We start from the raw sequence: 25,200 nt of genomic DNA on the forward strand, positions 1-25,200 counted from the left end.
TGTGTTTCACGTATCTTTGCTCTTCTTTGCAGGTTACGTATTTGGGTAAGGTTTCCACAACAGGGATGCAGTTTTTGTCAGGCTGCACAGAGAAACCAGTCATTGAATTATGGAAGAAACACACACTCGCCAGGGAGGATATTTACCCAGCTAACGCCCTTCTGGAAATTCGCCCTTTCCAAGTCTGGCTGCATCATCTGGACCTCAAAGGTGAGGCAACAGTCCACATGGATACCTTTCAGGTAGCACGTATAGCCTACTGCACTGCTGACCACAACGTCAGCCCAAACATCTTTGCTTGGGTCTATCGGGAGATCAACGATGACTTGTCCTACCAGATGGACTGCCATGCTGTAGAGTGTGAGAGCAAGCTGGAGGCCAAGAAGCTGGCCCATGCCATGATGGAGGCCTTTAAGAAAACTTTTCACAGCATGAAAAGTGATGGCCGGATCCACAGGAACAGCTCATCAGAGGAAGTGTCTCATGAATTTGAATCTGACGATGGCTGACTGAACTCATACATGGTTCATCAAAGGCAGAAATGGCCTGGGGAATGAGAGCTGATAGATGAATAAGCAACAATTGAAACTGGGGAATAAAAGGACTGCCAAACACTTGTCTGACCAGGTTTTTAAATCAAAAGAGCAATTCAGTACCTACAGATATAGATCATTAAAGCAATTATGTTACATTGAAATCTGCTGCTGTTGTAAAAGAGAAGAAAAAAAGCACCCTTCCCCATCTTTCTCACCCACCCAACACTGTCCCTTTCTTGTCTCTTTAGTTCAGGTGCATACCATGAAGCAGGGTCATTTCTGTTTGTCTCACAAGACTGGTCAGGCAATTTTATTAGTTGATCTTCTGGCATTCCTAGCTGGGGGCTGATGCACAAGAGCAAGCAGACCTGGAAAGCCCTAATGGTTCTCAAAGAATCTTTCTCCATGATGCATCACAAAAATCCTTGATTGTACGTAGGCTAAGACAGCTGTGTATAGCCTTTTAGACTAATGGCCTGGCATTCTGCAGTTAATTCACATTTCACAGATAAAAAATGAAAGAAGATGCTTGTATGTACACATTATATCATATGCTATCCTTTATTTTATTCATTGTACCTATTTTCTTAATTTACCTGCTGCCACATCTTTCACTCAACACCAGTAGTTACAGTTTCAGACTATATACTGCAGGATACCAAAAACGGGTGGGCAAAAATATTCCACACTGGCTAGGGGTACAGAGAGCCAGCACCACTGTCTGTGCATTTTCCAACCCTGATGTGGTCCACTGGAGGGAGGCCCACTGGTAGGAGTTGAGGGACACTTGAGTCTGTCAGTATTTGAACTGTGACTTCTCATCAACCTCAGGTCTGAAGTGATGGGAACATGGTAGCCTCAACTCCATGTTACTGGTCTCCACATTGCTGATCAAGTGGCCCTGGTGGGATGGAGCTTGTAGTGCCTCGTCGCACAGCCAGGGCTGCATTACTGTAAAGATCAAAGGAAATGGTCCCTTAGGAGTCAGGTTTGAGCATCTGTTCTGGTTGAGAAGCTTGTGTTAAGATTCCCGTATCTTTCCTTGTTCACAGATATACAGTCATGCCTTTCTTAAATGCAGATGTTTAATAAAACTCAAATAAAAGGAAAAACTTGTTTCACTTGATATTTTTTAAGGCTGAGAGCAGATCAGTAGTTTGCAAGTAATGCTGCTCCTTTATACAATTTTGTTCATAATTATGGTAATGTTAGGGGCACTAGGGCACCTTACAGAAGCCTTAAAATAAAGAAAGCTAATCAAAGGAGATAGCTCTGCCTGTTTTGTGGGTCTATATGTTTGTATGTGAGAGTGTATGTGTGAGTCCAGTGTTAAAGCATGTAGATCGAACATGGAGACATATTGAGGAGGGCCCACACCTCTTGAGAATATGCTTGTTGCTTTACAATGTATGTAAACTATTCTCCAGCATAAATGCATTCATACTTTAATAAAAAAAAATGTTTTGAGTTAAATTTTGGGAGTTCTAAGCGCTCTTTCCAATTCAAACTCTGTGGGGTTTTTATATGTGTGTGGGTTCTGTGTTCATTTCATTTAGTGGAATGAAAATGTTAATATATTTCAATTTAGTATTACATCAGTCTCTATGAGAATTACCTTTAATATTTAAAAATAATTTTCTTTTGAATATTTAGGTAAATTATTGCTGTGAGATTTTTTTATTAACTTCTCTGTGTGTGGACATGATTTATAATTTTTGCTTTGCAGGAGTTGACAGAGATACCTGCCTGCACACACACCTGGCCAGTTGAAATGAGCTCTGCTGAGTGGGAGGAGTATCTTGCCCTGCTTCAGAAATCACAGAGTGGCTCAGGAGTGGCCTTCAATGGTGGGATGGGAAATAAAACACCAGGCCGGCAGTTTTCAGAAATGTTTCTCTCTGAATCTTTGAATGGTCCAGTGTTTCCAAATATGGGTTCAGAAATTATTTATTTTTTTCTTCCCACAATATTAATTTGGAAGTGGAGGGTCACATATGGGCTATATGCTGGTCAAAAAAAAAAAAAAAAGAAAAGAAAAAAAGGCATACTGCCAGGTATGTATCTGTCTTTTTGCCTAAAAGCAAATTTAGGCAAAGCTTCCTTCAACTTTTGTCAAATTATTTTCTTTTGCCTAGAGCTGTAATCATGCGTTAGTTTTTTTACTTGTTTGGATGCTGTGGCACCAAAGCTGCTGTGAGTCAACGTGTGAAATCCCCGGTTTCATCCTCTCAGCCAGATGTCCCTGCTGACAACAGAGATGTTTGACTGAAAGTCCAAGCTCTAAACTGAAGGCAGCTCAAGTGTGGGAGCGGGAGAAAGAAGATGCCAGCCCTCCTCACACACAGGAGCTGAGGAGCCTCCTGCCTGCCCTGCAGAGGACTGTGGCATGTGATTTGGGTTTGGGATTTCCACTTCTGGAGCAAACACTTCCAAGTGTGGGGTGTGTTCCTGACAGGGGAATGGGTGTGATCCTTCTGAGTGATGCTGCCTGCCCTTCTCACCAAGCAGTCCATGCCAGAGTACAACTAACTGGACACAAATGTTGACATCATTCTATTTTTAATCATGGTCTTTTAGTTACTGGGATCTGTTGAGAAGATCCTAAGTCACCTGCAGGTGTGGTTTATGTAAAGAATACCTTTGTTGGGGTTTTTGTTGTTTGTTGTGTTGTTTTGTTTGTTTGTTTGTTTAAGGACAATCTGAATTTCTGCAAACAGAGCTGGTTTTATTTGTGGGCAACACACAGAAACCATAGACAGAAATGCAAAGGGTGGCTCCAGTGTGCTTTTACTCTACACCCTGATGTGGTGTCTTGCTTCTCCCCTTGTCACATCTGTGACTGGCAGCATCTGTCAGCAAGAGCCCTGGGCTATGGCATTACTCCCCCACTGTAGCCAACAGCCATGTGGTGTTACCCAGAAAAGGAGTAATCTGAGAGAGTGATTTTAAGCTGTTTTGTCTGCAGATCATTGTCTATGGTGATGCTTCGTGTCAGGGCACAGCATCATGCATTTGGCATTAGCAGCACCACAGTGCACTCGTTCGGTGATGGGGGCGCAGGTTACTCGGTTTTGGTTTTGGACTGTCACCTTTCATGGCTTGGTGTCAGAGAAGCTGACGCTTTTGGGAATGTAGGGCTTGCCTGTTTGCTGGTTGCCTATGTGCATTTGGATATCTGTTCCTAGGTGCTGATTATGACCCTGAAAGGACCATTGTGCAAGGTGGCTACTGTGTGTGCAGACTTTGCTGACCTTGCACTGCTTTACAGTGGGTTGACGAGTTCTCGCAAAGGTATTTGATATTGTGGCATCTGTGCTAATTCCTCAGCATTTGCAAGCTGTGAATTGCACAAAAATTTTGAATGATAAAAATATAATACAAAGGAGAAAATTCTAGTCCCTGTGATTAGAAAATCAGACCCTTTGAAACACAGACTGGCTATTTTCTAAAGGTTCAAACATGCAAGGGTGTATGAGGGAATGTGATCTTCAGTTTGTGTTAGAAAACATGAGATTTGAAAAATAATCAGTATCATGAGTTTGGATCCTTAGATAATTTGGGATTGAGACCAAATCCATCTGCATTATCAATGCCAAATGTGTGATGCCATTTGCATGATGGAGAAAAGCTTTTACTCCTAAATGGTGAGCATATCAGTTATCACTGAATATCCGTTGCCAATAGATACCACCATGAAACATCAAGTTAAACTTTTCCTTCAATTAATCTGTTGGAAAAGAAAAATCATAAAGTTTCCATCAGAAGTCATTCCCAGTTGGCTAAAGGCTTTCCTTTTCAACTACAAAGAGCTCAGTTTTGGATCTCATTGCATCCCATTGTGGTTTGACGAGTTCCTTCAGCATCAGCCAGGAAAACACGTAAGAGATTTCTTTCCCTCTTCTGTTTGTAGGGGAGAGTAGAAAAGGGTTGAAAATCTAATGTGTTATTAGAATTGCAGAAAAAGTAGAGAGCATTTAGTGCATTACACCTCGACAACAATATTCAACATCACCAGTGCTTTGTCAAGGTGATCTCAATATTTCTAACTACCTTAAGAAAAAAGAAAGTAAGTGTTATTCTGTGTAGAGTAAGTTTGTTCAGTTTTCAGTCTCTGAAGTCTAAATATCTTCTGTTTATACCAAGTCTTCTGGGGAGCTGTGAGTGAATGATTATATCTCAGGAGCGGTTGTGCTATGGGAGAGCAACACACTGCACTAGCGAGCACAGGTTGCTCAAGAATTGCTTAGATGTGTATGGGGTTTTTGCCTGTGTGGAAGGAGAAAAGCAGAGTAATTTCTTTCATGTTTTGAAATCCAAGGCCCCTAAGAACAGCTTTATGGTTTGTTTTGCTTTGTTTAAAAAAAAAACACCCAAAACACAACCAAACAAAAAAACCCCTCTGCAGCTGGTTCCACACCCTAACTTTCTAGTAGTAAGCGGCTTCATTTTTACATGAAAAAGCAATTGGACATTGCCAATGAATTACATTTAATTTTCCTAAAACCTGCAAATAAATGGCATGTGATTGAGAAGCCTTTGATGCAGAGGCAACCCCATATCAGTCTCTTAGAAAACTTTACATATGTATGTTATTCTTGGAAGCTTTGAGACTTAAATATCCATGTATTCACAGTGAATTTTATGTGAATTGTAAGGTTCTCTGTGTGTCTGTATACAAATATATATATGAATATACATATACGTGTACACACATACATTTTGAAACATGATGCTTGTTAATAAATATTTTCTGTATGATGGACATACGTAATGGTAGGTGCATGTGTGAAGGCAATCTTGCATGTTTGTGTTGAGATAAATGGTTTACTTCTTAAAAAGTCCTTTTTGTTTAGTGGGAAGCAAATTAACTTGTCAGTCTACATGCAAAATTTGATATACTATATTCATTATTTACCATTTACCACCAGAGCTGGCCCGCTGCATGCCCAATTAGCTGCTGTAAGAATGATGTATGATTGGGCTCATTTTTCCCTGTGGCAGTGAATTATTGATTTGTGTATAATTGGGAAGTGATAGCTTAAATGTATGGTTGTTATCCTGTAGACTAGAGTGTTCAGTCTGCCAAGAGTTTACTGTAAGAGAATATATCCTTTTGTGAAAACAGGGACATTCATTATACCATTTTTCTAACGTAATTTTAAACAGATACAGGGTGTTTTTTAAATGTTCCTTTTTTGTTGACATCCTTTAAAATTATTCCTTCCTTTCCTTGTACAATTGATCACTGCTGTCTGTTTTTGCCCATTGTCCCCAGGCTCTTTTATCTCCAGGACATGACTTCTCCACTGCCCTGGGGCTGGGCTGGAGGAAGGCCAGGGATGATCCCTCCCGCCCCAGCAGGGCCCACGGCCCTGGAGTTCATGTCTCTGCAGCCGTAGGGGCCAGTGTGCCTGCACTGGGGGCATGGCTTTTGCAGGAGGCTGGGCTGGGACAGATGTGTTGCTGGATAGCTGCAGGAGGCTCTAAGAAAGTTGGGTCAGGCTGTTGGTTTGAATATTTATAACTAAGTTGTGCAGGCTAAGCTTGAAGTTTGGGAAGACGTCTCTTGTATGGCAGTAATTCATTGTAAGCACCATGACAATTTCTTCATTTAGGATTGTAATTAATTTTGATCAGGGCCATTGAAGCAAATTCCATGATTTATTGAAAATCATCACATGTTTGGAGAGATGTTATCCTGTCTTCCATGGTGCCTTCCCTGAAGAGGGTTGTGAAATGCATTAGAAGCAGACGTGATGCACGTGCTGACCATGTGCTGGAAATGGGGTTAAAGCTGCAGGCTGTTAACGCTGCATGGGGGGTGGAAGGGCACAGCAAGGCCCCAGCAGGGAAGTATGTCTACGGGATAATGGAGATGGCCAGGCTGAGATTTTTGCTGTCTGAACATGAACAGGATATGTGAAAACCTGGGTAGTTCATTGTTCTTTGAAGGGCTTCCCCAAACCTAACAATTCAGTGAAGATTGAGGAGTGAGGATAAGGTGTTAGAGAACTTTCTGTGATCAGTGCATCAGAGACCCCTGGTACATTTAAGTGATAGGAAAGTCTTCACTGGAATGAATAAATGCGCTGTGCTCAGTTTCCATGATGGTGGTGGGGTTAGGGATGCTCTGGTATGGCCAGTGCCTGGAGGTAGTTGTGTTTGTGCAGGTTGGACTCCTGCCCAGTGCCGGGCCTTCATGAGGCGTGCGCAGCAGCAGTGAGTTTCTGCATTCTGATGGGACATGCCCATGGCAGGGTGCTCTGTCGACTCCTTGGGTGCCACCGTCTCTCTCCCTTCCCCTTTTCCATCAGTTGGTTGATTTCAAATAATTACATACCTGATTTACACTGAAAGAGAGAGGAGCTTCAAATCACATATTCTCAGCAAGAGAGGTGAGTTGCTGCAAGCTCTTTTCAGAAAAACTGGAAGTGAGAAAATAGGTTTCTAATGTACAACTGAGGAAGCATTAAAAATATTTGGAGTAACAATCTCTATCTACTGAGCAGGTCCTGGTAGTACATTTGATGATAATCCTAATGCTGTACTAAGAGCCTAAGGTGACGAAGCCTGAGCCTGACACAGGAACACTTTAGCAATAAGTCATGAGGCAGTAAGCATGATTTCCAGTCATTGCTAGAAAGATGGGAGGGGGAGTCTGGGGGGGGTTGTTTTGGTTTGGTTTGGTTTTTAATGTCTGTGGTGGAAGGTGTAGGTGAAAAGGCTGTTAATGTTTTCTCATCAGGAGAAAACTGCTCACATATTAATGCAGTGACTTGTTTGTGCGCTTACATTGGGAAGGTGAAAACACTTACTGAAAACTTGCCGTTAGAAGTAGCCTGGCTCTCATGGCAAAGGAGGGCCTTTTAATTACTGTACATGTTGCGTGGTACAGAATCCACATGTCCTTTCACGAGGGGGCTGTTACTGTGCAGACGAAAGCATCTCTTCCCCCAACTTCCACCATCAAAGTGGGACAATAGTACTAGATAACTTTTATCTATTATTCTTTGATTGCATTCTGTGTTAAATCCTCTGTTATTTTCTTGTAAATTGTATTGCTTTTGGAAAGAGAGCAACATTATAATTCTATGAATAATGCATAATGTGGCTGATATATTTTTCTGTGGGCAGTATGGATTTTCTGAGAATGATGGGCAGGAGTGGATTTCATTCTTGGAAAGTGAGTAATTTTTCAAAGTTGATATGGGTCACGTGTATCTGAAAAAGTAAGTTACTTCTATCAATTTGCCTCTCAATTAGAGATAGTAGAAATAGTTTTAGATGTAATTACTGAGGATACAATTAATCAAGGTTTTTTTGCACAGTTGGGTTGAATTGTCGTGGCTGAGTGCTTCGTACCATGCCAGTGCTCCCAGGCTCGGTCTCATCTTTAATGGATTCCAGATCTGGTGGTTTCAAGTTACAATAACTTTTCCAGATCCCAAGACAATAATGAAATACACAGAGGAACTTCAAAGGAAACTCCTCTAGAAAGAAAAAACGAGGTATAATGATGATATAGTCAACTGTGGGATATTTTTATATCTTTAAAAGATGTCAGGTCTATCCCAGTGCAGAAACAGGTGAAATCTGAAACTGTGCTTGATTAATAGACCCTGCTTCACACCTACCCAGTCTCTCCTAAATGGTTTAGAACCTGATTCTCTCTGGGGTTTTCAGGCAGATTTCTTTGTGTTTCTTTGTGTCAACTCTGGCCACACAAAGAAAAGGCATTTGCGTCTCTCTTCCCTGTTTCTAATAGCCTTTTCCATTCAGTAGCAAAGGAATGGCATGGGATGAGCTGGAGCCAGGTCTACTGTGAGAGGAGCTGCGTAATCCCTGTACCCGTTCCTCTGCCATGGCTCGGCCGTCCTGCTTTGCCTGTCCTCAGCATCCCCGGGAGGAGGTCACTGTCACTTCCAGCAAACTGTGGTCTGCCTCCTGGGCTATTGCAATGTCTTCTGCAGGTAGCATGCTCTGATTAAATTTGTGTAACATGTCAGAAAAATACATCTTTTCTTATCAGTGTTGTGGAAGTGTTTATATGGTAATGCGTTAGTCTGTGCTGAGCAGAGGGAGAAAGGCCCTGGTCTCCTTCCTGCAATTTGCAGAGGGATGACCAGCAATAATTACCCAGCATATACTAATTGACTCATTACAGGTCTCTCTTGGTGTGCATGCACTAGGGCAACCATGTCTGTACTGCCTCAGGTCATTAAAGTCTTGATGTCAGGATGGTGGCATGGGACAGGACTGGTGGTCCCTGATGGCACATGTGTCTGTGGGACAGCAGCTACCAGTGGGTACATGGGAAGGTACGTGGGGCCATGGAAGCCCTGGCATCACTGGCTGTGGGGTGCTCTCACGGGCTGGGGTGCCTGACAGGCTGACAGTGCTTCATCTGTTTCAATGCTGAATTATGCTGAGCATCCCTAAGGCAGCATGGCCTCGTGCAGCAAGTCGCCTCATTCCCTGTGCCTTACTTACAGGAATCCTGATTTATGCTATTAGAAATGTTGAGAACAAAGAGTTTCAGCATGGTTCACATTTTGCCTGCACGCTGCAGTGGGTCTCAGCTAATTCATCAGCAGCGGCTTGTTCTGCTTGAAATCCTGGAGAAAGGCTCCTCTCCCGAGGTATTTCTTCCTACTTAATTGCCAAGTTATAGTGAAATATGAGGTTCGTTGTTGTCTACTGGAGCACTGGGGATTCTGTTTTGTTGGCACATTTTTCATGACCTAGTGTCAGCAGCATAACTAGGCTATGAGATAATTTGTATGCTTTAGATGAGCAGCTGCATTCATCTTAGCTGGAGAGAGAAGTGTGATCAGTCCAGCGGAGTTAATTAATTAAACAGAGAATTAACTCTAATCTTGTAGATTAAGTGATGTCAGACCATGCAAGATGTATGTAATTTTCATGAAGGTGGAAATCAAAATGCTCTGAACTGGTATATACCAAGATTTAATAGAACCAAGAGAAACAATAGCTGCAAATGTGGAAAAAAAATATCTACAGCCATTTAACAGCTAAAAAGGGAAGTGTTGTACCCTTACTTCTCTGTGATGCTTTGGTTCTGCAATGGTTTTCCACTCATTTCATAATTAAACAGTTTTGAGGTGGTAAGGAAGGAGAACTGCTCTGCAAACCCTGTTCCTCATCCTTGGGCTGTTGCAGGTGTCACATGGTTATCACAGGCTTTTGGAAGCTATTGAATTTATGGACATTTTGTTGGCAACAGGGATGAGGGTCAAATAGTATAGGAAAAACAGAAGAAGCAGACTTGTACTGGTGTGTGATAATCCTTAAACTGCCCCTTCTGTGGAAAATGTGTGAGTTGCTTTGAGAAACAATGGAGAACAGATTCTGCACTGGATTTTGCCCTTCAGAAACCTCCCTGCATGGGAGGTAACCGGTGCTTCGACAGGAGACCTGGTCTCTGAAATGTCACCCTGAGGAGACAATGGTGAGACATTAGCTCTGTATTGATAATCACAGCATTTTTCTTCTGTATTTTTGATAAAACTCAATGTATTGAGCATGTAATAATTGGGTGGAGGAGTCTCATCTTAGCTGTTTGTTGGAAATCTAGGAATTACCTTCAGAAAAAGTTTTAGGTCTATTTAGTATTTTTAGTTCAGAAAAGCAGCAAAAGCATGTTATTAAACCTGCTTTTAGTGAGTTTTATTGAGCTACAGTATCTGTCATCCTGGGCATCCCTGACAGCTTACATAATTTGGGTGCTCTGTGGAGGAGGATAAAAATACAAGAAAAAAGCCCTTGTAATTTACTATAATGCAACTTGTAGTGGGTGATGAGGTGTCACCTCACCAGGTCTTTCTTCCATGTGCTACCAGGGGGGAGCAATATGGTAGGGGAAATCAGCTCCCCATCCATGATGCAATTGGAGGTGGCTCCACTGTCAAAACTAAGCCATGGTACACAAAAACGTGAGCATAAAAAAATAGGTGGGAGACTTGTGGAAAAACCTAACCTTGACTGGTGGCCACAGCAGAGCTCCACCTCTTTGTGCTCAAGTCCTGTGACAGTGTGCGGTTCCGGATGTTGTAAACTCCAGTCCCTTGTCTGATGGATGCTTTCTGGGATGCCATACTGTGGCACATCACCTACAAGGAAAAGGAGGGTGATCGTTGCATTAATATGTCATTACCTAATTGAAAATATACATGGGATTTCCATATCATGAACATTTAAAACCAAGTAAGGTTTGCAAGATTTTGTCCAACACAGTAATAATTGAACATGCAGTATCAGAGAGCATATGTCAAGAGAAAACCAGCAGAAGTTAAAGGGTCCATTCCTCAAAATCATGTTACCCACTCTCATTTGTTGGTACCTTTTTCTAAATTCGAGAAGTTCCAGAGTGAAGTGCCAAGATAGAAAATCTTATGATGCAAGCAAAAGAAAATGAGTTTAATGAGTGCTGCATGTTCTACATCCCATAATTTTATCAGTAAGCTCACAGACTTCTAGAAATTGCTCTGAAATTGGAAGCCCAGGCTTAATATCTTCTACCATTTTGCCATCACATGCAATTTTAGTTCTCAAGTGACTCCAGTTTTAAACTCCCAGTGATTTAAACAACTGCATTGTTCAAAGGCTGGAGCGAGGACATGCTTTTGTAATCAAGCAGCCCAACTCTAAATTTTATGGTGTGATGGTTACTGTGCCATTCAAACTATGCCCCATTACACAGAAGTGCATTCCTTTGATTTTACCAAAGAGACCATAAATATAACAAAAAGCATAGCTGGAAAACATGATTTCATGCCTGGATTTTTCATCTCCTTGATTCTACAAAGAATAAATGAAGTGCTCTCTGAAAGGGGCATATCTTTGCAGTGAATTATGCTTGTATTATTTGTATGGCTAGCAGAGCTCATCATTAAGCTTACCAGAAAATATATCTGCCTGTTACAATGTTTAGAGAAACAGGGAACTCAGTTTTCAAATCAAAAGGATAAGAATGTAACTTCCTATTTCAGTAGTTTAATACGGTGGAAGCTCAGGGCATGGGCGAAGGAGGTTATTATGATTGATATAAAAATGTAAAAGATATTCCATAAATGCATAAATAAAATTAATCATCAGCAGTCATATACTTGGCAAACTATAAGGCTTATTTGCCTTACAATTTCATATTGTATCCTTTCCCCTCAAGGTGATGTAATGTTTTCATCTCTGAAAACCTGGTTTCAAGAAAGATTTGGCTCCAAAATGGAAATCTGGTTTTGATTCATCATCAGGTTGTAGCAGACAGTACTTTTCAGTCCCATTTGTTTGATCACTGCAGCCTTTCTTCAAAAAAAGTCCCAGTGTGTGTTGCCAGCCATGACTGGCAGTATGTAGTCTGCATGGTCTCTGTCAGTAATACTCAAACTTAATCAGGTTCTATCATTAGTTCACCACTAATACGAAATAACTGAATAAATGCAATCAAAATTTCAAAATAAAAATGAATAGCCATGCCATCTGGCATTAGTGAAGCAAAAAAGCATGTACAGGTACAATAATTGAGAATTTAATTTGGGTAATTAAGTTTAATGCATAATAAAATTTTATAATAAACATTTTAAATGCTCCTAAAAATATAAGGGCTTATTTTCTCAATGTTTTATAGAAAGGTACTTATTACAAATAGATCTATTGGGTAATTTTGCACTTTGAATTTTTATGTGAAGAATTGACTTACACAAAAGCCCAAGTGTGAGCCATTGGCAAGTGATTTCAGGTGGTGTTAGATTAGATCCACTGGGGCAAAGGGCAAGCTTTATGTCAGTTTTAAAAATATAATTGCTCTCTTGCAAACCTCAAATTAACTATTCTACCTTGCCAACATTGGTGATTCTTTTTTATAAAAAAAAAAAACCAAAACAAAAAACCGTCCAAAACCAGATATTACTTTCCGTCCCCTCCTCTCCCCTTCTCACCATCATATTGTTTGGTGCTTCCCTGATCGGTGGACCTGGTATCTGCTCACATTCCAGCAGTGTTTAAAATAGCCAAAGGCAAAAGAGTACTCAGTCGGCTCCTGCCCTCCTCCCACCAGTGCTGCTGTCCTTGGGACCATCAGCAGTTGTCCCTTCTCTGATGTGCGGTCTTGCCAAGGGCAGATTGGAAGCTGTCAGTGACAAAGAGGAGATGAAGGAGAGATAAGCCCTGGCTGAGGTTGTACTGGGGCTGCAGAAGGACAGAGTTAAAGGCTGCTTGCAGATCTCCATCCATGCTTCCTTCTCAAAACATCTTCAAATGGGCTGGTGGCAGTGCCAGTATCAAATGGCATTTGTTAAGGTGGTCAGAAGAGAGGTTTAATGAGGTAAATTCCACCTATGATTTTCAGTGCCTCATTTGACAGCCCATGGGCCCCACTGAAAGTGAGTAAATAAATGGGCTTTAAGGCACTGGATTTTGGACATTATCAGAGACAAGGTAATAACAATAATGCTGGGGTGCAGATTAATGTCTTTAGAAATGTTGAGATAGTGGTAGCAATTTGGTAAATAGTTTATGGGTTAACCACAGCTTCAAGGCTCAGTGTGCTGTGCTTCATCATCAGCTCGCTCTATAGAAACAGGAATTCTTGTCTGGAAGCAGCTCAGAGGCGCCAGGCATGGGCAGGATAATGCCAGTAGAAAACCCGAGGCAAATTGTGCAATTTTACATTTATGTGGGTAAGCAGCCAAAAATTCTTGTGTGCACTTCAAGGATAGCAAATTCTTTTTTTTCTCAGATGTAAATGAAGAAGATGCAGTAAAGTGTAATATGAGTCCATTCAGTAACTGGGAATTACCATACCAGGCAGAGCAGTGGGCCGTTTTGTACATTGTCAAGTCTTTGAAAATGGCTTGTGCTCCAGGCTACAAATGATGGTCCTGTAATGCTATACCTGCTCACTGTAGGACTTTCCTCCAGTCTGACAAGGCTGCCCTGAAATATGAGTGTTTTCATCTTTTTAAACCTATTTACCTCATTCAGGACCATCTGATGTTCTAATTTTCTGTGGAAATGCCTGATTGTATGTGAACCTTATTAGCTATTGAATGTAATGATAATGTGTGGCAATGAGTTAATAGGTTATGCACATGCTGTGCAACTTTTTTAAAAATCAGTAGTAAATCTTTAAAGCTGTTTAAACTCTGTTTGCTCCCATATGCACAATTCTTCACTCTGATACAGTGATAATGGGTAAAATCACCCCATTCTTTCTTGTTCTGCCATTATTCATGCAAATGAATATGCACTCTTGTGCTTGTGTCTGCCCCAAACTGAAGACTTAGCATATCATTACTGATTTTTATTTCTTTCCTATAGGTCTCCAAGTTCTGCTCTGTACTGTCTGTAATAGAGACCAACCACTCAATCTCAGTTGCAATAAAACTCTAAATATGTCTCTTAGAGTGGTGCTTCCATTCGGGGCAGATCCTCTGCCTTGGTACTGGAGAGACTGCTATAGACTTGCACCAGTGGGAACATTGAACATCATCCTGGACATTTGAAAACATGGTGGTTTGTTAGCAATTTCTCATGTTTGACAAGCATCAGTAGAAGAAATATAACCACAAGCACCTGGAGACTGGTGGGCAGCACAATTTGGGGTAATGTTGGTTCCTGAGGCTGGGTGAGGATTCTTCCTAAGAACTTCCCCTTGGTGATAAATATTCTTGTTCTTCAAGTTTTTTTACATTGACTTTCTAAAGTGAAGCACTCTAAAGTTCAGAAATGTCAAACATCAGGCTATTTGGACAAGTTTAACTCAGCTTTATTTTGCCAGTGAATGGCAGACACATTGATTACACACATCTTCTTGGTGAGCGGATGGTGTTACAACACTCAAGGAATGCTACAGGGCTTTGCATGAAGGCTCCTGCTGTCTTTGTAAGCTCTGCTCCTGTATGTAACAGCCAAAGGCAGGTAACAAATGAGGGAGTCAGGATGTGCCTGGGAAAGAGAGAACAGATTGATGGTGGAAATATTTGAATATCAGCCAAAAATATAATGTAAAAGTAGACCTGGCTTGCATAGGTTTATGTTGGGGCAGGAAACCCTAAAATTGAGATAATGTAATAATGAGTTGAGCTCTGGTAGATGTCCGTCTCTTTGTAGAAAACTGCTTTCTGTTAGTACCGTTACTTTTCTTGTTGACTCTGGTTTTCTCACTCGAGTTTTCTGCATTTAGGATTGTGGAGCTTGTTTAGTTGCCTTGCTCAAACGCAGGTGTCAGCAGTCTCTACAACTGCTGTGTCCTCTTGTCTTCTGTTTTTTCTCCTCCTTAAGCTGACCTTTCCTATCAAATGAACTAACTCCCCCAAAGCAGATTTTCTTTCATTGCACTGCTCACTTTTCCCTTACACTACACTTGCTCTCCCACATGAGGTCTGGGCTCTCCGTTTTGATCATGGCAGTGTGGCCAAGAGGCCGTTGGTGTTCAGTCGAACTGTGCTTTTCACTTCTTCCTTGGGCACCTCTGGATATTAGTAGCGCCTGACCTAAGTGTTGTTTGAACATCACCTCTGCATCAAGAGAAAAACCCTCCTTAAAATCTCTATGGCAGTGAGAAACGGGGAGACTCTTATCCTCTGTGTTGGTGTGCTCTGGGATGCCAGCTTTCAACACACCAGCAACTACAGCTAAGATCATGGAGCTTTTGGTTGTGTTCAGTTCAGAGGATGGTGTGACCTGCTCCCAAGAATACGTTGTGGAGAAGGTGCAGGTGAGCATTATCTTATGGATTATGACGGAAGAGACTTTTTAAAGCAAAAGGTCTTGCAGGAGGAGGTAAGAACAGCCATACCACTTGGTTTGTCTGGTCTTGGTGCTTTGTTCAACAGCTGGATCCTTTCAGCCAGGAATGTCTCATCTTTGGCTTTTGTTCAGTTGCATGAAACCTTATCCAAGCCATAAATATTACCTCAGCCATTGAACTGGACCTGAAGGGGAAGTGAAAGTCCCTCCATCCATAGGCCTCTGAAAAGTAGGATTTGGAAATAGGTCTTTTCTTTGTGACTGTGAAATAAAACCCTTTTACCAACAACAAACCTGGGTACAACTAAAATACAAATCCCAAATGCAATATTCAAGCCCTGGTCCTAGCTGATGGAAATAATGAATATGTGATGTATTGGTAAATCTTGTCCACGGTGTAGTAAATCTGTCTAAAATTTGGTAGGAGTTCCCCTACAGTGCACTATCTTGACAATAAATCATCTCAAGTCATAGAAACAGGACAAAGCAATGAAAATGACGTAACTGAACTGTAGAGCAAAAGCAAAATAACTTCCAGCAAATATTCATTTTATATAAATATATGTGCATAGTACACATTAAAAGGCACATATAAAATATATTTTTGCAGAAAATCTTATTACAGGGCATGTCAGGTACACAAGTTTATGTGTAGAGTTCAGCTTCTTTGCATAATTATGAAAACGTTCCACAGTACTTTGTTACTTTTAACAAGTCTGCTCTTAAAACCACAGTTCATAACCTTGAATATCCACGGTTTGAAGTAGAACATTTTATAGCAGTATTTTTAATGGTATTTTTCTCACTCATAAAAATACCCATGTGTTTGGCATAACTATGAAAAGTTATTTTCATCCATTGCAATTGATAATTGGTATTCTTTCACTAATTGGCAAGAGAGCTGTTAATCTGGAATATATTAATTTCAACTGATTTGGCAATTGTTTGTGATTTTGCACTCTGATGTAACAGTTGTGTGTATGTATTTTGCATAGCACTATAGATGCAAAACCTCTGTCAATTTGGATGACACAAATATTCTCCCTGTTTCAGTCTTAAATTGCGGCATTGGTATTCAAATGGGCAAGCTTGATAAAAACAAGGCATGAAGAGATAAAATTGCATTGAACACGAAATAGGTCATTAGTTTAGGCTTTTTTTTTTTTTGTCCACAAAACATTCTACTTAGATTCTTGTATCTATCTGCCAGACTGGGTTGCTGGGTACGTACAGGGCAATTGACTACTGCAAAGGTACCAGAAGGAAATGTCTTGATGCTTGGTGTCACAGAAGAATTTCCAGTCTATGCCCATTCAGCAAACATATAGATCTGTAATGAAATCTAAATGAAGCTTATTTGGGAGAATTAGAAATCTGTTAACATAACACCATATTGTCAATACGAGTCTTAACCATTCTGTTAGGTTTTCCAGTTGATGTCAAGTGTGGTGTTTGAGGTATGAACTCCTCTCCAATGTGAGAGGATGGAAACTTTGAACTTTCATTGCTCCGTAGGAGCTAGTAGATTATATTAATTTTATTAATTGTTGCAAAAGCTGCAGCTACATTTTACCTGCTCAGTGTCCTATTTATGGCCTCTGGTCCATCTCTATGGTCAGCTTCCATACGTAATGCCAGTGACAGCAGGGTGGCTGCCTCAGCCCACAACATGGGAGTGAGTGCTTGCAGTGTTAGGCTTTGCAAAACATTGAGAAAAGGCAGGTTTGCTGTCAATGACAACCCATTCCTTGTGAGTAAAGAAAACCCTTGCTTTCTCTGGTAACAAGCAGCATAACATCTCACCTGTGAGTCTTCCTGGGACTTGGTGTGCAGCTACTCAGCTGACTGGCCCTGCCTTCTTCAGTGGACTGATAACCACATTATTTAGCACTGTACGGACAAGTGAACCATCACTGCTGCTGCATACTCCAACAAAACCATTTGCTACATAACTTTATTAATTACAAATTGAAGGCATCCACATATTCAGGATAACTGCAACATTTTGCCCAGGAATGTGGGAGATGCTTGGCATTACCAACTTCAAAGAGGAGGAGAGGGAGAGAAGGAATTAAATTCTGCTTGTGTATGAGGTAATGTCAATTCCTTACAGTCAGGAGACCGAGGCTTAATTGATATCATATGGCTAACAAACGTGCTCCAAAGCCAGCCTCATTTGATTGCTTTTTAATAACTAATAACTCTCAGTGGGAGTCCAAAATATGTAAGTATAAAAAAGCATGCTGGAGCTGCCTCTCTTGCCTGCCAAGATCACTGTTACTGAAACAAATTTGTACCTTTTGCAGCCCTGGAATAGATACCAGCAGCGGCTGGACACGTACTCTCTCCGCCAGCCCTGGCTGGGAGTGTCTGGAGGAGATGCAGTGAGGTTGCGGGGTCCATCTCCGCTGGCAGCAGTGGTTGTCCACTCTCGCTGGTGTTTGCACTGAGCCATGGCTGGAGGGGGGAATGAGTCCCTCCCGGTGCTCTCCCCTGTCTGCCCAAGCCAGCTCCACGTGAGCGTGCCTGCCCACAGCTGCAGAGCTCGCAAGGGTAATAAAGAGCCGCTGAGTAATATTTCTGCCATGAATCATTTTTCCTGTGGAGTTCATTGCCTTCCCAAGTTGCAGATCTCAGAGCAAGCAATCATCCTCTGTGATGGGGCAGGAAACTCACAAAGGTTTCAGCTCCCCAGTCTCCTTTGGCAGCCCCTGCGCCACCCTCCCCAGGTACTCAGAGCCTCCCTGCCTGCTCCCGAGCCCATGGGTAGTTGCTGGGGTGTCAAAGGCTATGCTGAGCAGGGGCACCGACAGCATCCCTCAGCCCCAGTGCCAGCATGGCTGCCTACAGTTGGAGATCCCTGAACAGCTGTTTATACAAAAGCTGGACCTGCAGAGCAGGGTCTGGGTGCAAGCAGACTTTTGCAGAGCAGGGTATCTGTAAAAACATGACATATTGATTACAGCTGACAAAACCAGAGGCTGAGTCCCACTTTTTCTCCTCCTTCCCTCCCTGCCCCAAGAGGGCAGCTGAAGAGGAGCAAGAGGATTTGATGGTGTGTGTCACCAGTGTGTCACACAGTGCCATGTGCCTCCCACCCGCCCACCCTCCCAGACGGTTTCCCCCTCACTTATTTAGTGGGTGAGCAGCCAGGGCAGGGCCATGCAGGACCAGAAGTGATGACCACTGGCTGGCCTCCCAGGGCACCTCAGTCGCTGTAAGCAGGTCATGAAGCAGCGGTTAAAATACAAGTAGGAGAGTCACCTGCTTGCGCTATGACTTAGAGCAGCCCGAAGGAGCCTGCGGGAGCAGGGCAGCACCAGGAGAGGCTCCTGCACTGCCTGCCAGACCTGATGCTTTATGGCATTGGTGAAACTTCTTGGGGAGGTTTTCAGGCTTCAGTTTGTGTTTTGAGCTAAAGGTGACTGGGGGGAGGACAGCTGATATTAATTTCTTTTTCATGAGGTGGCCTATATACAATTTAGAGCACTTAAAGTACTTTCCTGCCTTAGATAGTTTTAATATCCATCTAAGCAGTGTTCGGTGCACCCAAAGTTAAGAAAGTGAAGTTTCTAAAAACATAAATTTTTCTTTGTTTGATGCCTATTTTTTTTTCTTTCTTTATGACCTATTAAGCTAAATATTTAACTAGGAAAGAAGAAAAGCAAATGCCATGTTATACACATGCAGCATGGCTGAGTAGAAGACTGTTGCAGTGTATTTCACTTATCTAGTGAACTGGAAGATGTCAAGAACAGGGAAGGGACCATTTCCTCTCTGATTTGGCAGATAACCAGTGCTGGTACACTTCTAGGGGCACTTAATCTATGGACATAAATTAAATTTGAAAGATGATATTATTTATTATTGGAAAACTACAATTCAACTAATACAGAGGGAGATAATTTACAGTAGCATTACATGTCTCAGCAAGATTTCAGATTGACTGTTTTGACTGCTATCTTAGACCTCAGTCTAATTTTGGATAAGTTTTGTACTCTGCATGTTAAGATGGCAGTGCCTGATTGCTGCAGCATACTTACTGACACTGCCCTAATACCAGGTTAATGAAGTGGAGTCAATATGACTGAAGAAACTCTTATACTAAACTTTCAGCCTAATATTTAGGTGTAGGCTATAATGATTTCCTTTTCAACACTACAGATGTAAGATGAGCAAATAGGATTAGTTTTGTTTCTGACATTGGAAAAAACAGAATAGTAGTGAATGGTTGATGCAAAGAGCTAAGCAAGTAGATGATATGTAGGGAAACGCAAAGTCACTTGTATTTGAGTCATATATGGGGATTAAGATGATGTAAAATATCTCATTTTTTTCCAGTACTGAAATATCTCTCCTGATGGAAGCTACTCCAGATTGATGCCCCTGTGAGAAAAGAGTCAGGACCACTGTGGGTGCACATCATAGGTGCTTTGTAAGGTCCATCTCCTGAATGGTTGCAGGCACCATTTCCACGGGAGAATCTGTGATTACAAGTGCTGCTGACGTGGGTCTGTTCAGCAGGGTTACGTAGACAGGGTTCAGCTGGGAGTCCTCTGTGTGAGGGAACTGAACTCAGCAGGAGTTGTGCCTATTAGCTCATTGCAGCGTGCTGGAGAAACTGTTGTGGAAGGCTGGGGAGCCTGACTTAAGGACACTGATGGTCAGGGGTAAGACACTGTTATCTGTTCACCTTGCAGAGGTCTGGAGTCATCAGGAGAGTGTGGGTAAGTGCAAAAGAGTATTTGTTTATTTGTCTGGACTTGGGTTTGTTTGGGGTTCTTTTTTTTTCGTTTGTTTGTTGTTGCTTTGTGTTTTCTTTTTTTTTTTTTTTTTTCCCCCAGTGGCCCCAACCTTGAAAAAATGCTGAACCTTTGTCTTCCATTCTGCCTATGGTCAAAGACTCTCATCGTTATGGTTGCATCTGTGTTGGTGTCAAAATTAATTCAGATGGCTTGTGTCTATAATCAGAGCTAAAAAATGGGGAAATTATTCTTGGGATAATGTATTGGTATTTGTTTTCTATCACTTAACAAGAGGATCCAGGAGCAGGATTAATTCAAGTGAGTTAGCAGGAAGGGTATCAAAATCCATATACTGAAAGCAATTAATGAGACACCTCTCCTGGGATTATTAGAAAGATTACTAGGAAGATAGCAAATTATGGAAAATTAAAGATACTTGATGCAGGGTAGAAAAATGAAGAAAAAAAAAATAGTCTGGATAATTAATGCTGAAAACAAAATGTTATTCTATTTGGGAAGAAAATAAACACATTGAAAGAGTCCAGAGATACTTCTGGATACTGATGACTGGGGCACTTCCACTGTTTCTGTGAAGTGCTGGCAGTGTTTTAAAATTAGTAGAAAAATGATGAGCTTTTAAAATTATTCCTCAGAAAAGCAGAGGTGAAATGCTAAAAACAGCTATTTTGTGTTGCAAAAGGGAAGAAAAAATACTGTCATGTCTGTTCCCTTGCTACTCCCTCTTCTCCAAACAGCAGATGTAACAGGCACATCAGAGCACATTTGCCCTCTCCCCCGCTTCCTCCAGAGAGAGAATGAGCCCAATTCATAAATATAATTCCTGGAAACAATGTCAGGAGAGGCTGTGGACTGCTACCATTAAAACAACTGGTGACTTCGCTTTACGTACATGTATGCTGATTTTACTTCACCTCTATAAAGCTGCCTTTGATTACATTTTCATTAGGACTCACACTAAATCGCACAATGCTAACGCAGTTACTTATGTGGAGATCTTTCTTTTGGCCTTCCACTTTGCCTGTTTCTCCCTGTCTATTGCAGCTCAAAATGACTACATTTTTCATTTTGGAGTATTAGATAATCAAATGGCATTATTATTTCATAAATCTCCATTAAAAAAAAAAAAAACAAACAACAACAAAGAAAAATAAAAAACAAATAACAGAAATACGCTTATTGCAATTGAATATTAGCATGTTCTGAAAATTGATACTTTAATTTTCAACTTCAATAAATACAGTTCATTAAAGCTCACAAAAACTAGCTTACAACTCTTAAAACCAAGGTTGATGTTATTCACGTTAATGATGAAGCAACATGGTTGGTATTTGTAGCAGATGATTTTGGGTTGCTTCTAGGTATGATTTGGTATACCTCTATACAATATTGATAGACTTAAAAAAAAACAACCAAAAAAAAACCCCAAAACCAAATAAGACAACATTGGTCCCTTGTTACAGGAATTGTGCTGCTGTAAAAAAGGATAAGAAATGGAGTAGATCTTCAGGCTTCTTCCATAAGGTTTCAGCTTTACTGAAGATGCTCAGCTAGTTGCTTATGCTGTTTAAAATGCAGATCTTCCATCCTCTTCTTGATACGAGTTGTTTAACCTCTAGCATTTTATTCTCTCTCACTTGGGTGTGATATTGGTAGTAGGAATGATTTACAGCATCATGGGAACCTAAAGACTCGATTGTTAAGTTCTACATAATTAGAGGTTGTGTCCTGCTCTGTTATTACCTCTCATCCCAAAAGTTGCAACACATCCTGATAATTTGTTTATTCTCTACCCTGTCTCTGTACTCTCTTAACACCACCACAGCTGCTGCAGACCCATATCCTACCTTTGGGAAACAGAGGTGGTTCCTTAGCCAGTGCCTCACACCAGCTTATGGAGCTGCTTCATTAATGGTCACCGTGGACAGGTAAATCCACTTTTATCTCTGATGAAAGCCACCTTTACCTTCAGTGAAAGCTGTGCCTGGCTCCATGTGCAGGGTCAGATCCATGGGGAGTTCCTCTGCCACAGCCCTGTCCTCAGTGAGCCATAGTAAGTGTTCAGATGTGGCACCACTTCTCCTAACTGTTTCCATTTCTACAATAAGATGATACAAAAATTGTGACTGAGCATTCAAAGGCACTTGTAAAAAAGTCTATTAATTTTTATGTCTCATAAATGTAAACCACAATTCACTTTGCTGTGAAAACATTCCTTTTAAAATAGTTTATAGACACAGCAAATAGGATTTCAGAACAAAAGTCTGGTTTCTATTATCTCAAGAATTCTATTATTGTTAATTAATAATTCTGTTTTGCCTTTGTTTGCAAGGCTTTTCAAGGAAAATACTTCCAAAGCTCTGCTGTTTTACTGCTTTTCTTTGATGAGTATTTTATCAAATAGTAATCAACATCTCATAATGCAATTGTGTGGTTTACAACTGTTATACACTGAAACAGAAAGCAACAGAGAAGCAAAAGCAAAACGTAAAATTATCAAGCCTTTAAACATTCAGAAAAGCCAGAGTGCCATAATATTAATTTATCCTAAAGCCAGCCAGCATGTTGCTGTTTTATCACTTCCTTGAGTGGTGGGATTTGGCTGCTAGTGTTTAATTGTACTTTTAATCCTACTTCTGGAAATGTGGGCATAGGAAGCAGTGGTTGCTTGTGAGGCCACCAGCTGCTGTCTGAGCCATAAAGCAGAGCCCTGGCAGACACTGGCGTGTGCTCGTACCTCTCACAAGGTGGGCTGTTGCTCTTGGTGGCATTGCAACCTGCTACCTGCCTGGCAATTATGGCAGCTGACCAAATAGTAGACTTTAATTTATGTAATGAAGAGCTATTTGAAAGCAATGTGGTAGTTCTATGGTCTGAGCGTATGCCCATTTCCCCTCAGTGGCTGTGCTGGGTGCCATACCACCAGCTCGTGGCGCAGAGCCACTTCTGATGCAGAACATCACTGCTGGGTGAGAGCATTTCTAATATACATGATTTATTTACAGGCTGACAAAATGTAGGCCTTAAGGCTGAATATTAATGTAATAATCCTAACTGCAATAAATTGGCTGTTTTTCAGAAGTGTTGATCTCCCACAGCTTTCAATGGCCCTATTTTTTTTCACCCCTATATTATTCAGTGCTCTAAAAATTAGAGTGCTTTCATTTCACTCTCTAAATACAGTCTTGTGTCAAATAGCCTGCAGTGTTACCATTTCGTTTCAGGATTGATTTATGTGTTCTGATAAAGCCAAAGGCTTACAAACTGTTTGGGGGACTGTTTTGAAGTTTTAGTTGTTTTGTTTGTTTGGTTGGTTGGTTGGCTGTTTTTTTTGTTATGTTTTGTTTTGTTTTTTTCTTAAATATTCAGAAGAATAGGACTATATACAGCACTCCCCTGAACAGTATGCAGGAACCACAGATATGCTGTCACAATTAAAGGACACCCCCCCCCCCAGTAAAACTTCAAACAATTTAAATGCAGAAAATCTTTCTGGTGATGGAATGTTGGCGTGTTTCTGTGGTTTGTGTTACAAAGATACATTTAGACCACTGCTGTCATTTGTATTTTAAGTTATCAGGTGCAGAGAAAGTGCTAGGAAAGCCTGTGCCCACCCTGACAGAAAAAGGTTCCTTTTTTCCTGCCATCATGCTTCTTTTGTTCAGCCCCAATTTCCAACTGTATGAGCAGCACCTGCTTTCACCATTGCTCCTCACTTTGCAAGCTGATTTCTAATTGTCTTTCTTTTCTGGGAAATAGATGGAAAAATGAAGGCCACTCTGTGGCAGGGGGAAGCAGACACCCTGCTTAGTGGGAAGCACCATCCGGAGGGGAGGCTGAGGCTCGTGACCACTGCGCTTTGGGCACGGTGTGAAGCAACAACAACACGTAGTGAGGTCTGGAGACTTAACCTTATTGTGCTGTTATTCCACAGACTTTATTTTTTAAAAAAAGTATTTAAACCTGTGAGAGCTGTTTATCTTGGATTGATGTCCCTCCAAATGATGATTCTTGTACAGCAAAGCTCTGCCAAACTTTCCTGTTCTCGTGTGGTCTTTGGTTGCTGATACATTCAATATGAAATAGAAAGCCTAAAACCAATACTTGTTGTGGAAAGATGATCAAAGGAGAGTGAGTAGGACTGTTTCTTGCCATTAAGTAGATGACAGGGGCAATGGCATGAGGACTCTGTGCTTTTCTATGGCTATTTTCATGTCTATTACTACAAGTACTAATTAGGAGGAGCTGCAATGAACATTTCACAGGAGCAAATCCTGTTCAAGATCAGTAAACTAACTTCTATAGGCTTTGGCCCAAATTTATGTACTTTGAAGTGGAATTTTTAAAAAATAAAAATGCCAGAAACAATAAACAGCTCTGAGCAGAGGGCTTATCATATTTCTATTTTATGATTCTTCTGCCAGAGGGAACCTTTTATCATAACTGTGCTGGTATTGTTGCATTCATTAAAGAAAAAAAAAGAGGGAAATTGTATTGCTCACTCAGTGTTTAATTTCTGATGAGTGGTCCTGCACACCACAGGAGCTCGGAGCCAGGCACATATGGGAAAGCCCTCTGGACTCCCCATGGCACCACGTGGCCTTGACAGCACGAGGGTGATACTCCCCATTTAGCCATCGCTCATGTGTTTGAATGGCAAAGGTGGGTGGTGGCTCTGTGCCACTCTCTGAGGGGTTCTTAGGGCATTCACAAGGAGGCGGCAGCGGGATTGGAGCTCGACTTGCTGCCCAGGGCCCGAACGGCTGCAGATGCTGAGCGGCCATGACCCGGCAGCTCTGCTCCAGAATTAGCCTGGGGGCAGGGTGAAAAAGAAAATACGGTGATTTTTCTCAGAATAACAACCCCTTTTCTTCCTCAGACAGGCTGTGTGCACAGTGGAGCTGCTCACCAGGGTGCATTGGGCCAATACACATTGCTCAGCGGAGGTTTTTACCTCAGCTGTAGAGCCAAAGTTTAGGATCTTTCACCTTTTCTTCAGCCTGAGTGTCTCCCCACCTCTGTCTGCTGCAGGCTGCTTTCAGCACAGCTGGCCTAACCAGTAGGAGCTGTAGCACATCTTTCAGACTAGATCATGCTGGTGTTAATATGAAGTAACAGGAGGATTTAAGGCAAAT

At 41.5% G+C, this 25,200-nt stretch overlaps 1 protein-coding gene across 3 annotated transcripts in view; it reads left to right on the forward strand.

Moving 5' to 3' along the window:
• The window catches only part of PID1 (phosphotyrosine interaction domain containing 1), an 89,878-nt gene extending 87,869 nt beyond the window's left edge, over window positions 1-2,009 (forward strand). For all 3 annotated transcript variants that reach the window (XM_042800554.1, XM_042800542.1, XM_009976930.3), the window contains exon 3: window positions 33-2,009. In XM_042800554.1, coding sequence (XP_042656488.1) covers window positions 33-509 — 477 coding nt within the window. In that variant the 3' untranslated portion in view covers window positions 510-2,009. The remainder of the gene's footprint in view (window positions 1-32) is intronic.
• The last annotated feature ends 23,191 nt before the right edge of the window (window positions 2,010-25,200 follow it).

The sequence above is a fragment of the Tyto alba genome, unplaced genomic scaffold (assembly GCF_018691265.1).
Source record: "Tyto alba isolate M040663 unplaced genomic scaffold, T.alba_DEE_v4.0 Super-Scaffold_10, whole genome shotgun sequence".
NCBI lineage: Eukaryota > Metazoa > Chordata > Aves > Strigiformes > Tytonidae > Tyto > Tyto alba.